This window comes from Alternaria alternata, assembly GCF_001642055.1.
Source record: "Alternaria alternata strain SRC1lrK2f unplaced genomic scaffold CC77scaffold_13, whole genome shotgun sequence".
Taxonomy (NCBI): Eukaryota; Fungi; Ascomycota; class Dothideomycetes; order Pleosporales; family Pleosporaceae; genus Alternaria; species Alternaria alternata.
This window is the reverse complement of record NW_017306202.1, coordinates 446,833-459,971: the sequence shown is the minus strand read 5'-3', so window position 1 is coordinate 459,971 and position 13,139 is coordinate 446,833. Positions and strand designations below refer to the sequence as shown.

Below are 13,139 nucleotides of genomic sequence, written 5' to 3'. Positions count from 1 at the left end.
CTGCCAGGATGGTCGTTCACGTCGTCACGCCTTTTCTTACGTCCCTGTTATGCCGACCGATAAAATTCCTTGCTTGTCGCGCGATACCAATCTGCTATATCGTCGTTGCTCTTGATTGTCCTTTCTCATGTTCGTTGTCTTCGCGATTTCTTCTTCGTTGTATTCTATCTATTCTACGCTTCATGTATTTTGTCTTTACCCTACTCTTGTATTTTTTTTGTTCGTTCGGAAGGGCTGAGCCCGTTTGTCGCTTTCGTTGTCTTGCTTTCGTGGTAATGAATCAGGCTTAAGTGGCTGCCTTTTGTTCTATATTACTTTGGGATGGGAAACAGAAGGGAATGTGGCAACACGAACACAGATTGGACGTTCGTTCACCGGCGCTTAAGGAACTAAAAGCGCCGGTGTATTCATAGTATGTCAAAGATAAAATGTTAGATTCTACATACTAGTATTTCCCCGTTTACATGCGATATTCTTACGTTGAAATGCCTCCAAGTCAGTGACATCCAAAACGTTCGTTGAGTGTGTTGATGGATGGACGGATGCGTTAGGTGCCTGTGAGTATAGCCTTACAGTCAACTAAGCTGATGGTATAATACCTATTTGCTAGATACGTTTGGTCACCGTAGTGAAAATTGCGCATATTGCCTCTTCATCCTGGGTTGGGCAAGAAGCACGCCCATGTGTGTTCGCATAGCCTTTCGTCTTGCTCCCGGAAGGCTAAGGAAGGTCCAAGTACAGGCGGAGATGGTTGTCAAGCAGCTCCAAAGTATCATCATTGTGGTGCGCTCCGCTGGGCCATTATGCCATCCTGTGTGTTTGGTTGTATATGTGGCTGTGTCGTTCGAAGCTTGAGTGGGAATACGAAAGAAAAGAATGCACATAACATACAGGCCGGACAACCGTACGAAAGACATGCGGACGTGTGTCAAGGCAAGATCAGTTTCGGAGACAAGACGGTGACAAGTAGCTGGTACAGGCCGTAGTCGAGTAGGAAGGTGTTTGGTCAAGTGGTAAGTACGGAAACTTCAAGCAACGGGCAGTAGGCTTCTTTCTTTACTAGCATGCAAAGTCTAGAGTGCAAGGCTGAGTTAATCGCATGTTTGGCGTATGTAGCTTGTCTTTTGCAGACGTCAGCATTATTAGCCTGATATCCTGTCAGCGAAGCCTATACATGAAGCATTGGGGGAAGGAGGGAGCTTCGGCGATGCTAGAGTCATGTGAGGTCAGCTTACGTCATTGGCATTACTCGCGAACTTGGGCTTCAACGCGGCTCGCACAAGACTGGTAGTGGTTGAAGCATCATGTAGCTCAAAGGCCCCTGGCGACAAAGTCCTAATGGCTTCGAAAGCTCCACCCCGTGTTACTGCACGCGAAACATGCTGTCCATCTCTACCGGCTGAGGTGTGGATCAACGTCTTCCGCTATCATACCGACCTTGCCCACCTTTGGAACGTCGTCCGACGCGTCTCTCCAACACTCCGCGCGTGCGTCGAGCATGCATTCGGCGAACACTTCCTCAAGGAAATACACATAGACTTTCAACTCGAAAAGTACAACCTGGGTGGGAAGAGTAAGCGGCCGGAGGTGTCTACAAGGCTCGCGCGACGCGGCAAAGGCAAAGATAAGACTGTGGCTTGGTTCAAAGATGAGCGACCAGATATTGGCTCGGAGAAAGGGCAAGGAAAGAAAGATCGCGAGCACTATCATAAAGTCACACGTCGATGGGAAGAGAATGTGAAGAACTGGAAGGCTGAGATGCCCAATTACACAATCAGCATTGGGAATTTGGTGAACGATACCGAGTTGCCAGGCCTCAGCATTGATGTTGCAGCCCGCGAGATCGAATTCAACTGGAAGAGCATGCTACAGCTCTTCTTCCGCGAACGAGAACGACTCCGTGTCTTGAAAGACGAGTGGCATATCAAGACGGCGAAGAAGATGCAAGCCAACAATGCGCGGCTCAAGAAGGGTGACAAGCTCATGCCCTCCGATTACCCACCGCCCTGGTCGACCGCCGAAGCTGAGATACGGAAGGACATCAGGCGCGCAAGGCTGAAGGAGCATTACCGCGACGACGAGCAAATGATATGGGCCATCGACTCGTTGAAGCATTTTGAACAATATGGGGCAGCGACTGGCAATACTAAGGAACTCAAGCTCAATCCAGATCTGCCAGGCGCTGGACTGGGCGAGAAGTGGTTTGGTAGTGTCAATCTGGTGCAGGAACTCTACTTGGACGAGTGGAGTTGTATGCATAGGATTGATACTAAGGTTGAACATATTCGGAACGGCACATGAAACTCACTGTGCTTCCCATCAATCAAAACAGACAGTCTTTCAAATGGGACATGCGCGAGTCCGACTCATCACAGAGCAGGGGACCTTGCCTGAACGACGGCAGATCGATCAAAGAATCGCCGTGATTAAGCCAGTCGTTGTTTACCACCGCGCCAGCCTATCGTCTTTACGACCGGAGATTTATCAGTATTCGGATTTCAAGTGGTAAGAAACATCTTATGACGAGGGTGTCAAATGTGAGCTATTGGACATTCATCGTTCCGTAAAATCGCTACTTATAGCTCCATACACATATTGAAGGCTCCACCCGAAAGAGCCGATATAGCCGCCAGTCAAGTCAAATTACCATCGACCAAAGCTGATTCCAGTACATCGCCTTAAGTGAGGCTCCGCCCAAGACGAATCAAACCCCAAGAGAGATCGTGATGCTCCACAAATATCCTCATTCCCAGGGCATTGCCCTCAGAGCCGACATCGTAATGGACACCATCAGACTGTTGCCAGTAAGCCAAACACTTGGTCATCTCACGAGAACCATGACTTACCCGTCATCCATCTCAGCTAGTCAGCCAGACTGCTTGCTTCAGAACCCGCGACATGGGAAGTAGCAGTAAGCATAGCAATAGCCGCCATCTTTGCTTCATGCTCAGCGAGGACAGAAGCCTTGGCTCGAGCCAGAGCCTCAGCCCGCTTACAAAAGGGAGCGCCACAGCTCGGCTCCTTACTTGGGTCTTTTCCTGGCTCCTTGTGATCAGAATTAGCCATCGTGAGAGAAGCGAGGGCGGCTAGGACCATCAGGATGGTTGTGAAGAAGTTCATGTTGGAAATCTGAGGACTAGTGGGGTTGGAAGTTGGAAGTTGGTAAAGTAAAGTCAAGGTGATGAGACTCTATTCAAGTTGTGGTATGGTTAGAGAATAGAAAGGTCAGAGGAGGAATCTTATGCAAGTCTGGGGCTGTGGAGAAGTGGACCAAATGCATCAATGTTTGAGCAGTGAAATGTGTTGTTCTGTCTAGCATTGGTGCGTCCGGCATCATAGCTGTAGTGAAGGGACTGGTCGTGGTCTTTCGGTGACAGTGGTGGCGCCTAGTACTGATTTGACATCGAGCTTGACCCGTTCTTAGGTGTAATGTACAATTCACCCGCCTGCTCACTGGGTGTGTCACCAATGTGCATGCTGGCTCCATTAGCGCATTGGCAGTCACTGACCATACAAGAGGACTTACTAAAGAGTATGACGTGCGAGCATTCGAGTGGACGGGAACATACGATAAAATAGGAATATGGGTGAGTGACTCAACAAACGGCTGAAGTGGACGTTTGCTCTCCAGTACGTGGTGTCAAGTCATGTAACTCGACATTGCATACTACATCTCAATAACTCCAGCTTACACAAGGCATGTCGCTCGTTTAAACAAGATGGACTTGAATTTAGGATGTGATTAGATACGGTAAGAACTAGTCGATGAACGACCCCCAATCCATTTCTTTCGGCTCGTCGTAAGACAACACTGCATGCAACGGATCATTGCGGGGTTCAATCGACTGTATGGGCTGCTCCATCTCGATATCACTTCCTTCATCGCTTGATGATGCGATAGGAACTGGCGTACTCTTGATTCCAATCGACTGCGTCAGCTGTTCGCTGCTGTCGCTCGGATCATCGTTTAGTTCCGAAATTGGTGATTCCTTCCTAATAAGTTCGATGGGCGGTCGAGGTAGTCTACGGACGTCTGCATTTTCGTCGCTGATGTCATTGTCCTGAGAGCTGGTTCGGCTTGTAGATCTGACAGGCTCTGAGCTTCGTCCTTGCAGAGCAGCATAAGCGTGAGTGCCACGGGTATGCAATTCGATCGTTCGTTGGATTGACGGCTTACTCTGAGGCTTGGGCCTTCGCGTCGGCGCATTAGTGTCACTGTCGGAGGTAGACTCGGTGGTGTCTGAAGTGTCTCCTTGAAGAATAGGCGGGACGTCAAGAGGTTTCTGGTTTGCCAGAAAGGCAAATTCAGGTGGAGGTGTGCCGAGTTCCTCCCATTCGGCACGACAACTTGTCCAAGAGCGCCAACTATCGGGCACTGTTCTAATCTTTTCATCTTCATCTAGATCTTCCTCGTCGCTATCTCGATCGATGTTCGTTTCTTCAGCTTTGATGACTGGCTCAAGACCAAGCATTTTCCAGAGATTTTGTTCCTCTTTTCGACTTGTCTCTCGATCAAAGTCGGCCAATGTCAACTTTTGGGGTCCATGCTTCTCAGAATCCGTGGCCGGTGGTGAATTTGCAAGCTGGTCTACAGTATTTCTGGGCTGGGATGTGCTTCGGGAAGGAGGTGCGCTATCTTCGAGGAGTGATTCATCGTCGGAATCCGATAGCCCAAGCTGATCCATAGGAAGTGGTGTTCCGCTCCGCTTTGCTCTTGCACTGAAACCGGCGTTGTCATTACCGGACATCTCTGCGTCTGTGGTCGAGAGCTCTGCTGACGGCTCAACTGGGGCCATAATTCGCTCGAATTCGTCCCACGGCACCTCTCGTCTGGTTTTATTACGTCGGTAACGTGACCATTTGCCTTCGTACACTCTCAACGCACATCGTCTGGCTACTCCTCGCCATCTCTCCTGACTGTTCCGTGGCATGCCTACAACATCGATAGCAGTCAAGGCGTCTCTTCGCTTTATTAGGGGGACACCGCCTTTTACTCGCCGTCTTTGTGCTCGAAGACGTGAAGTTGCTTGTATAATAGCCGTCTGTACGAGCCGCTTGGTAACGGAGACCACCAGGGTGTGGAGATCGTTGAAGGCGCTACGATAGATGCTTGGTTCTTGAGCAAACTCAGAGGTGTATTCAGACCAGTGTGGCCAGGGCGAGGGTATTGTAGGCGAGCGGTTCATGAACAGTGTCTTGGAGAGGGTGAGCATAACCTGTGGCTGTAGTAGACCGGCTTCGGGAATGTCTTGGAGGATACCAGCCTTGGGATTGGGCTTTTTCGATCTCTTGTCAAACTGATCGCCCGTATCGGGTTTGATAGATTGCTCTGGGTAGATACATTCGCCCGTATTTCGTCGCACGCAGTTGGCGCATGGTGTTGCTCGATCGCACTTTTGCTTGAACTTTTTGCATGAAGTACATGCTCTGGAACATGTCAGCACACTCATCTTTATCGTCAGTAGGTTGTAAGTACCCTATGATTACTCTGCCACCCCTTCGTGAAGGTTCTGGCTCTGACTCGCTCGCAAGCGGTGATGTTGTGGCTCGCAGATTGCGGACGTCGAGTGCGCTCTCGATCTTGTCGGCTACCGCAGGCGTGATTAGCCAGTGGTCACCGAACTTGTCTCGCTCCTGGTTTGCCTCGAAGACCTCCTGGAACCAGGCCAAAGCCTCGGCCGCAACGTGCAGCTGCTCGTTGCACTCGTCGCTCACTTCGATGGCCGCGGGGACATGGCGAAGCGTCAACTTGGTATCGCCCTGCTTTGTGGCAGCATCGTGGAGCAGTAAAAGTAGCTCCTGCGTCTCTGGTATGCTCTTGGTGCCGATAGCACCTGCTATACCGGCAATGTCGTCCTTTCCTAGTCGCTCAAGAGCCCCAAAGAAGACGGCCTGTTCCCTTGGCGACCAGTTTGATGCACCAATCTGCCTGTTGTAGTATTGGAAGTTCTCGGAGTGCGTCTCGAAGCGCGCCGCCGCTCGGTTCACGTCCTCGTTGAACAGCACGCGGTAGGCGTCGTTGTACTTTCCCTCGAGATAGTATTTGCGTACACGGGCAGGATCGATCGACTCTAGGCGGCGTCGCTTCTGCGGTGTGTGAGACACTGTAGGCGGTTGCGAGCTTTCATGGCTAGAATCTTCTGACGGTTCGGAATGCTTGTAGTCGGACGCGGAACTCATGGCGGATGCGGTGGGTTAGACGCGTATTCTGTACCTCTGTGGCATATGTGCTGATTCGAGTCATGCATGCGCGCGCATATAGCGGCCATGGTGAAGGGTGAAGAGGTGAAGACTGGATGAAGACGGCTGGAAACATTTTGGGTGGGGCTCGGCCTCGGCCTACCACACGAAGCAGCCCGCCTTGGACCTGCGTCATGCATCGTGACTTCGCGACATCTTCGCTTCCACGCAACCCTGGAGCGCGTCTTGATGTTCCCTCTCGCCCAACATGCGTTGAGACACTGCAGGCGAGTAGGCTACACGCCTGTTCATGCAACAAGCCGACATGCTTCAACAAGATCAAAGAGACCCCGGAACGTGGTTGCCAGCTCGCCAGCACCACCGCCGCCGCCGCCGCCTCCCCCGCCGCCCAAGATCCAACTACGCGAGTATCAGGAAGACTGCATACAAGCTGTCCTTTCCTACCTCAATGCCGGACACAAACGTCTCGGTGTCTCTCTGGCAACCGGCTCGGGCAAAACCGTCATATTCACCCATCTCATCGATCGCATACCCGCCAATGGCGACGCTTCTCAGACGCTCATTCTCGCCCATCGCCGCGAACTCGTCGAGCAAGCCGCCAGTCATTGCAGTCTCGCATACCCCGATAAGCATGTAGACATCGAAATGGGCAACAATCAGGCCTCGGGGGCCGCCGACATCACCGTCGCCTCCATACAGAGCATCACATCGGGGGAACGGTTGAATAAGTTTGACCCCTCACGGTACAAGCTTGTACTGGTAGACGAGGCACACCACATCGTCAGCCAGACATATCTCGACGTCTTGGAGCACTTTGGATTGAGACATCAAGCTGACTGGACTCAAACAAAGGCTCCTGCCCTAGTCGGCGTCTCGGCTACCTTCTCACGCTTCGACGGCAGGAAGCTTGGGTCTGCCATCGACCACATCGTCTACCACCGCGACTACGTAGACATGATTGACGAAAATTGGCTTTCTGATGTTGTCTTTACCACTGTCGAGATCAAGGCCGACTTGACCAAAGTGGGCTCTGGCGTCGGTGGCGACTTTCAGACCGGCGCCCTCTCTACGGTAATCAACACCGAGGAAACCAACGAGCTCGTTGTAAAGACATGGCTAGCCAAGGCAAGGGACCGGCACTCGACTCTCATCTTCTGTGTTGACCTTAGCCATGTCACCGACCTTACCGCTAGATTCCGGGCATCCGGGATTAATGCTCAATTTGTCACTGGTGACACACCAGCAAAGATCCGCAGCGCGCGCATCGACGCTTTCAGGAACGGCGAGTTTCCGGTGCTGCTAAACTGTGGTGTCTTTACAGAAGGAACGGATATTCCTAATATTGATTGCGTGCTGCTAGCTCGCCCCACAAAGTCTCGAAATCTTCTTGTCCAGATGATCGGACGTGGTATGCGTTTACATAAGGGAAAGCAGAATTGCCACATCATTGACATGGTCGCCGCACTGAGCACTGGAGTAGTGTCAACACCTACATTGTTCGGCCTTGATCCAAGTGAAATCATTGACGAGGCAGACACCAGAGCCATGACGAAGCTCAAAGAGATGAAGCAATCTGAAAAGCAACGTGAACAGGAGGCTTCTGACCTCAAGAAGAGAACGGTTGCGAAGAAGTTACCTGGCACTATCTCCTTCACCGAGTATGACTCTGTACACGATCTAATAGCAGACACTTCCGCCGATCAATACATACGTAACATTAGCCAGAATGCTTGGGTCGGTGTTGGCGATGGAAAGTACGTCCTCACTGGCAATACTGGCAACTACTTAGTCATTGAGCCATCCGACGACATTGAAGGTCACTTTAGAGCGAGGTATTACTGGAAGCTCCCGATGAATAAGATCGTCAAAAGTCCCTATGGCACACCGCGTGTCATCGCAGAAGGAGACTCTTTTGATCACGTTGTCCACGCAGCTGATACGTACGCGAGTGAAGCTTTTAAACACTTCTACATCTCAAAGCATCAGCCATGGCGTCGGGGTCGTGCATCACAAGCTCAAGTTGACTTCCTCAACAAATTCCGCCCGCGGGAAGACCAATTGAAACCAGAGGATCTCAGCAAGGGCAAAGCGGGTGATATGATCACGCGTCTTAAACATGGAGTCAAGGGTCGATATGCCAAAGCCAGTGTAAAGGAAAGGACCGAACAGCGCATGAAAGCTCGCGCAGAGACGATACAGCAACGACTCCAGGGACAAGTAAAAGTTGGGCCTTTGGAGCAAGGTCAAACGCTCAAGGAAAAGCTTGTTGGGTGAACAGCTAGGTCTTTGCACATGTCCGGCAAAAGTATGTTTCTCTAAACACGACTGAGGTGTTGCGGGAATAATTTAGAGGCTCAGACTGCGCCAGGTGGCTAGTCTCGGCAAGCGCGCGCAGCTTCCTTGGGACCGCGGAGATATTCAGCCTCAAGCACCGAAATCTAGTACACCACCCAGTCTCTCCGGAAATGCTTATTTTCGACCCGTCTGTTTCGCATGCGACAAAAGGTCAACCGAGGCTTCTCCGAGGCCTTTGGCGTTGCCCGAAAGGACGATGATCACAACTTTGTCCTCGGCTGGCTGTTCGCAATGGTCGCATGCACAGTCTACACGAGAGATTGGTCTCACAGAACTTCGCCCCGTAAGCACTACAAAGTTCCAATAATTTGCACGATGTTGGCGACTACAGCATTTCAAGATGTGTCAAAGATTGTGCAGGTCAAGCATCTCCACAGAGAGATAATTTGTTCATGTGTTGACATCTCCGCTGGAAAGATGCCGGATCCACATGGGAAAGCCGAGCCCCCACACCAAATCCAGCCTACCCGGTCCGGCCAGGAACATTTCTTAGTGGCATCAAGGCCCGCTTACTCCCTTGCCACACATATCGTGCGCTATCCCCAATACGAACGTCAAAGATAAGGTCGCATGCGAGTGTGTAAAGTAATTCGAGATGATCAGAGCCTGGCGTTCGATGAGAGCTAGGATGATGACGGAATGCATGATTCGAGGATTTCCCCACAGATCGAGGTAGAGTTTCCGCGGTATTACCATTTAGCGACTGACGTTGACTACAACGTTGACTGGTCCCACTAGCTGATTGAAGGGTGCCACTACATTCTTAGAACACGTTGGGTTTGACTCAGTATCTGCGATTCCAGATACCCCCGATTGCAACTCCTGCCTTTTGTCCGGTTCGATCCTATTTGGAGTCTCAGCATCGTGTCGTCTATTGCTTTCTTTACCAATACCCTTTTCGCAGCACCAGCAGAATTTGATGAACTTGTCGTAACTTTTCGGTTGGAAGAGTCGTCCCGTTTAGTGCAAGCACCATACCCATCCACTGAATCCATCCCAAGTTCCAGTACCGCATCTCTTAGTCACGCATCATGAGCGTAGCGACTCAGAACAAGGCGGGAGTACCCATACCTCCTGCAAATCAACACCAACCACAGCCACATGCTGCTTCAAAGTCGATACAATTACCGCCATCGCCGCCAGAGACGGTAGACGGAGATGACAGCAAGTCCACCACTTCGACGTCAGAACCAGATTTTCCGCTTCCACCACCAGCGAATACCCCACCGCAAGTTCTGGATGTCGACAAGCCTACACCAGATGCGCATGTGCCACGAGATCCGAGACTAATCCGGCTAACGGGCGTTCACCCTTTCAACACCGAAGCACCATTGACGGACCTATTCAATGAGGGTTTCCTGACCAGCCCAGAACTGTTCTATGTGCGAAACCATGGTGCAGTCCCGGAGGTACATGACGCCGAGTGTCTGGATTGGGAGTTCTCGGTCGAAGGGTATGTTATCGTCCAAGTGTAGAATGACATCATGAATCTAAATCTTGTATAGTCTAGTAGCAAATCCCCTCAAAATTACTCTACGACAGTTGCTGGAAGAATACGAAAACGTCACATATCCTGTCACTTTGGTCTGTGCTGGTAACAGGCGGAAAGAGCAGAATGTAGTGAGGAAGAGCAAGGGCTTCTCATGGGGCCCAGCAGGTGTTTCAACAGCACTATTTACTGGTGTGGTCATGAAAGACATTATCGAGCGAGCGAAACCATTGCGAAAAGCGAAATACGTGTGCATGGAAGGTGCTGACAAACTTGTAAGTCACATGTCGATGGTCAACATACGAGGTCTAACACTATGCACAGCCTAACGGATACTATGGCACTTCCGTCAAGCTCAACTGGGTCATGGACCCAAATCGGGGTATCATGTTGGCGCATAAAATGAATGGCGAGATGCTGAAACCTGATCATGGCAAGCCGTTAAGAGCTGTGATACCGGGTCAGATTGGTGGTCGAAGTGTGAAGTGGCTGAAGAAGCTGATCATCACGGCTGAGCCTAGCGATAACTGGTATCACATCTACGATAACCGCGTACTCCCTACGACAGTCGACCCAGACGAGGCAGCCAAGAATGCGAAATGGTGGATGGACGATCGCTACGCCATCTATGACCTGTCGCCCAATTCAGCCATTGCATGCCCTGCACATGAAGAGAAGCTAACCCTCTCTTCGAGTCCTGAATCGTACAACGTCCGCGGCTATGCCTATAGTGGGGGTGGACGACGTGTAACACGCTGCGAACTTTCTCTGGATAAGGGAAAGACATGGCGACTCGCAAAGATCGACTACGCAGAAGACAAGTACAGGGCATTTGAAGACCGACAACTCTACGGTGGAAGACTGGACATGGATTGGCGTGAGACGAGCTTCTGCTGGTGTTTCTGGAACCTAGAGATCGCCACCGCCGAGCTAAAAGAGGCTGATGACATTGTGGTGCGGGTGATGGACGAAGCGATGTGTGTTCAGCCAAGGGATATGTACTGGAGTGTACTGGGCATGATGAACAACCCTTGGTTTCGGATTGTCATACATAAAGAAGACAATACTCTCCGCTTCGAGCATCCCACACAACCCGCACTAATGCCTGGTGGCTGGATGGAGCGCGTCAAAAAGGTTGGCGGAAATCTCACAAACGGATACTGGGGTGAGAAGATTGGCGGCGAAGAGCCGGAGCATGCTGCTATCGAGGAGGCAAAGGAGATCAAGATGACAAAGGATGGTGTCGACAAGATCATTGAGATCGATGAGTTGCGGAAACATGACAAGGCCGAGAACCCATGGTTCGTGGTCAACGGCGAAGTCTACGACGGTACTGCTTTCTTGGAAGGTCATCCAGGTGGTGCGCAGAGCATTATCAGCGCTGCAGGCCTAGATGCCACTGACGAGTTTATGGCAATCCGTGAGTTTCGCAGCAACATGGAGTCCGACGATGACGGCTAACAATAAGCAGATAGCGAGACAGCCAAAGCCATGATGCCAGACTACCACATCGGCACTCTCGACGAAGCATCTCGTAAAGTCCTAGCAGAAGGCGAACACGTCCAAGAATCCAACGAGCCGCGGCCTAGCTTCCTTGACTCCCGCACATGGCGCAAAACACTCCTGTACTCTAAGAAGAAGGTCTCTTGGGACACACGCATCTTCCGCTTCAAACTCGACCACGAAGACCAAGCCCTTGGTCTTCCCACCGGCCAACATCTCATGATCCGTCTCCGCGACCCCGTGACCCGCGAGGCCATAATCCGCTCTTACACACCCATCAGCCAAACGACACAGAAGGGATTCTGCGACGTTTTGATCAAAGTCTACGCCGATGCTCCCGGCCGTGCTGGTGGCAAGATGACGAAAGCACTCGATTCTATTCCTACGGGCCATTGGGTCGATTTTAAAGGCCCGATCGGCAAGTTTGAATACCTTGGTCGTGGCCTCTGCGCTGTCAATGGCAAAGAGAGGAGAGTGAAGCGCTTTTTCATGGTTTGTGGTGGCAGTGGTATCACGCCTATCTTCCAAGTCTTGCGCGCTGTCATGCAGGATAAAGAGGATACCACACATTGCACTGTTCTCAATGGCAACCGCTTGGTCGAGGACATTTTGTGCAGAGAGGACCTGGATAACTTTGCGAAGGATAATGCAGAGAGGTGCAAGTTGCTGTATACGTTGACACAAGGGCCAGAGGACTGGCAAGGCTTGAGGGGGCGCATTGGTGCGCCGTTGCTGCAAGAACATTGCGTGAAAGATGAGGGTGAGAGCTTGGTGCTTATTTGCGGACCGGAGGCTTTGGAGAAGGCTGCACACAAGGCGTTAAATGAGCAGGGCTGGAGCGACGAGGAGTTGATGTTCTTCTAATATGCTCATTTCTAAAGGCAACTCAGGATTTCGGCATCTTCGTTCATAACGTCTGGAGTTGGGGGACAGCATCTGGATACACATATTTCGACTTCCTTATTGTATATAGGGCCATGGCTCATAGAACAACGCGCAACGACTTCAACTCGAGCCATACAGCATATCTAGGTGATCAGCTTCCTAGATTCCCAATGGTAGAGCGGCACAAGTATGGCACCTAGCGACATTGCATCCTAGGTCCTAGCTCGTTGCGAGAAACGAGCACTAGTTAACGATGACATGGCACTCCATTCCTCCATCTCGATCCTGCCCTCCATATCACCGTCAAGCGAAACATCACCTGTATAATGACATCTGCCGGAAACCTAGCAACACCAAAACGCATCTCCGTGAAAGATAATCCTGATAACGAACCGAGCCGGGACCCTTGTCGCCAAGCCGCCTAGCTTGCGATAAGGAACGTCCAGCCACTCGACGCGTCTCCACAGAGAGCCCACATCACGCGAACTCTTCTAATCTCCACGGAGAACTTCGTGCCTGCAGCATTTCTGTACAATAATGAGAAATGTCAATTGTTTGACTGGACGCGCTCTTGTACCCTTGTCGCTTTCACACGCCTTCTGACAGCATGCCGCGGAACGGGAGCTAGGATGCGCTCTGCAGGCCCAGTGCATGGGCATGGGGGGACCATAGAACCCCGCTGCGTCACGATGCATTTCCGTAAACA

The 13,139-nt window shown here is 51.3% G+C and overlaps 6 protein-coding genes across 6 annotated transcripts; 4 read left to right on the top strand and 2 right to left on the bottom strand.

Annotated features, from left to right (window-relative positions):
• The first annotated feature begins 1,269 nt into the window (after window positions 1–1,269).
• On the top strand, window positions 1,270–2,721 carry CC77DRAFT_160551 (hypothetical protein). The gene has a single exon (XM_018530354.1). The coding sequence runs from the start codon at window positions 1,339–1,341 to the stop codon at window positions 2,299–2,301; it is 963 nt and encodes a 320-aa protein (XP_018384761.1). The 5' UTR covers window positions 1,270–1,338; the 3' UTR covers window positions 2,302–2,721.
• Window positions 2,713–3,396, bottom strand: CC77DRAFT_1021472 (hypothetical protein). The gene is made up of 2 exons (XM_018525274.1): window positions 2,862–3,396; window positions 2,713–2,804 (listed from the first exon to the last, which is right to left on the bottom strand). Exon 1 carries the CDS (start codon window positions 3,118–3,120, stop codon window positions 2,863–2,865), a length of 258 nt encoding a protein of 85 aa, XP_018384760.1. The 5' UTR covers window positions 3,121–3,396; the 3' UTR covers window positions 2,713–2,804; window position 2,862.
• An 18-nt stretch (window positions 3,397–3,414) lies between these two features.
• CC77DRAFT_160508 (hypothetical protein) lies at window positions 3,415–6,379 on the bottom strand. The gene is made up of 3 exons (XM_018530353.1): window positions 5,477–6,379; window positions 3,527–5,427; window positions 3,415–3,477 (listed from the first exon to the last, which is right to left on the bottom strand). The coding sequence occupies exons 1-2, from the start codon at window positions 6,178–6,180 to the stop codon at window positions 3,759–3,761; spliced, it is 2,373 nt and encodes a 790-aa protein (XP_018384759.1). The 5' UTR covers window positions 6,181–6,379; the 3' UTR covers window positions 3,415–3,477; window positions 3,527–3,758.
• Window position 6,380: 1 nt separating this feature from the next.
• CC77DRAFT_161063 (P-loop containing nucleoside triphosphate hydrolase protein) lies at window positions 6,381–8,611 on the top strand. The gene is made up of 2 exons (XM_018530355.1): window positions 6,381–8,506; window positions 8,560–8,611. The coding sequence occupies exon 1, from the start codon at window positions 6,430–6,432 to the stop codon at window positions 8,473–8,475; it is 2,046 nt and encodes a 681-aa protein (XP_018384758.1). The 5' UTR covers window positions 6,381–6,429; the 3' UTR covers window positions 8,476–8,506; window positions 8,560–8,611.
• Window positions 8,585–9,353, top strand: CC77DRAFT_160137 (hypothetical protein). The gene has a single exon (XM_018530352.1). It carries the CDS (start codon window positions 8,695–8,697, stop codon window positions 9,118–9,120), a length of 426 nt encoding a protein of 141 aa, XP_018384757.1. The 5' UTR covers window positions 8,585–8,694; the 3' UTR covers window positions 9,121–9,353.
• A 234-nt stretch (window positions 9,354–9,587) lies between these two features.
• CC77DRAFT_937944 (hypothetical protein) lies at window positions 9,588–12,412 on the top strand (the record flags this gene model as incomplete). Its single annotated transcript, XM_018534581.1, has 4 exons — window positions 9,588–10,009; window positions 10,062–10,320; window positions 10,370–11,465; window positions 11,517–12,412. 4 exons carry the CDS (start codon window positions 9,588–9,590, stop codon window positions 12,410–12,412), a joined length of 2,673 nt encoding a protein of 890 aa, XP_018384756.1.
• Between the last annotated feature and the right edge of the window lie 727 nt (window positions 12,413–13,139).

Bases quoted from the DNA above. Each gene is read 5' to 3' on its own strand.
- CC77DRAFT_160137 (XM_018530352.1), top strand. From the start codon at position 8,695: ATGCGACAAAAGGTCAACCGAGGCTTCTCCGAGGCCTTTGGCGTTGCC.
- CC77DRAFT_160508 (XM_018530353.1), bottom strand. From the start codon at position 6,180: ATGAGTTCCGCGTCCGACTACAAGCATTCCGAACCGTCAGAAGATTCT. The intron at 5,428-5,476 runs GTACTTACAACC...GACATGTTCCAG, and splicing joins GGTGGCAGAGTAATCATAGG to AGCATGTACTTCATGCAAAA.
- CC77DRAFT_161063 (XM_018530355.1), top strand. From the start codon at position 6,430: ATGTTCCCTCTCGCCCAACATGCGTTGAGACACTGCAGGCGAGTAGGC.
- CC77DRAFT_160551 (XM_018530354.1), top strand. From the start codon at position 1,339: ATGGCTTCGAAAGCTCCACCCCGTGTTACTGCACGCGAAACATGCTGT.
- CC77DRAFT_1021472 (XM_018525274.1), bottom strand. From the start codon at position 3,120: ATGAACTTCTTCACAACCATCCTGATGGTCCTAGCCGCCCTCGCTTCT.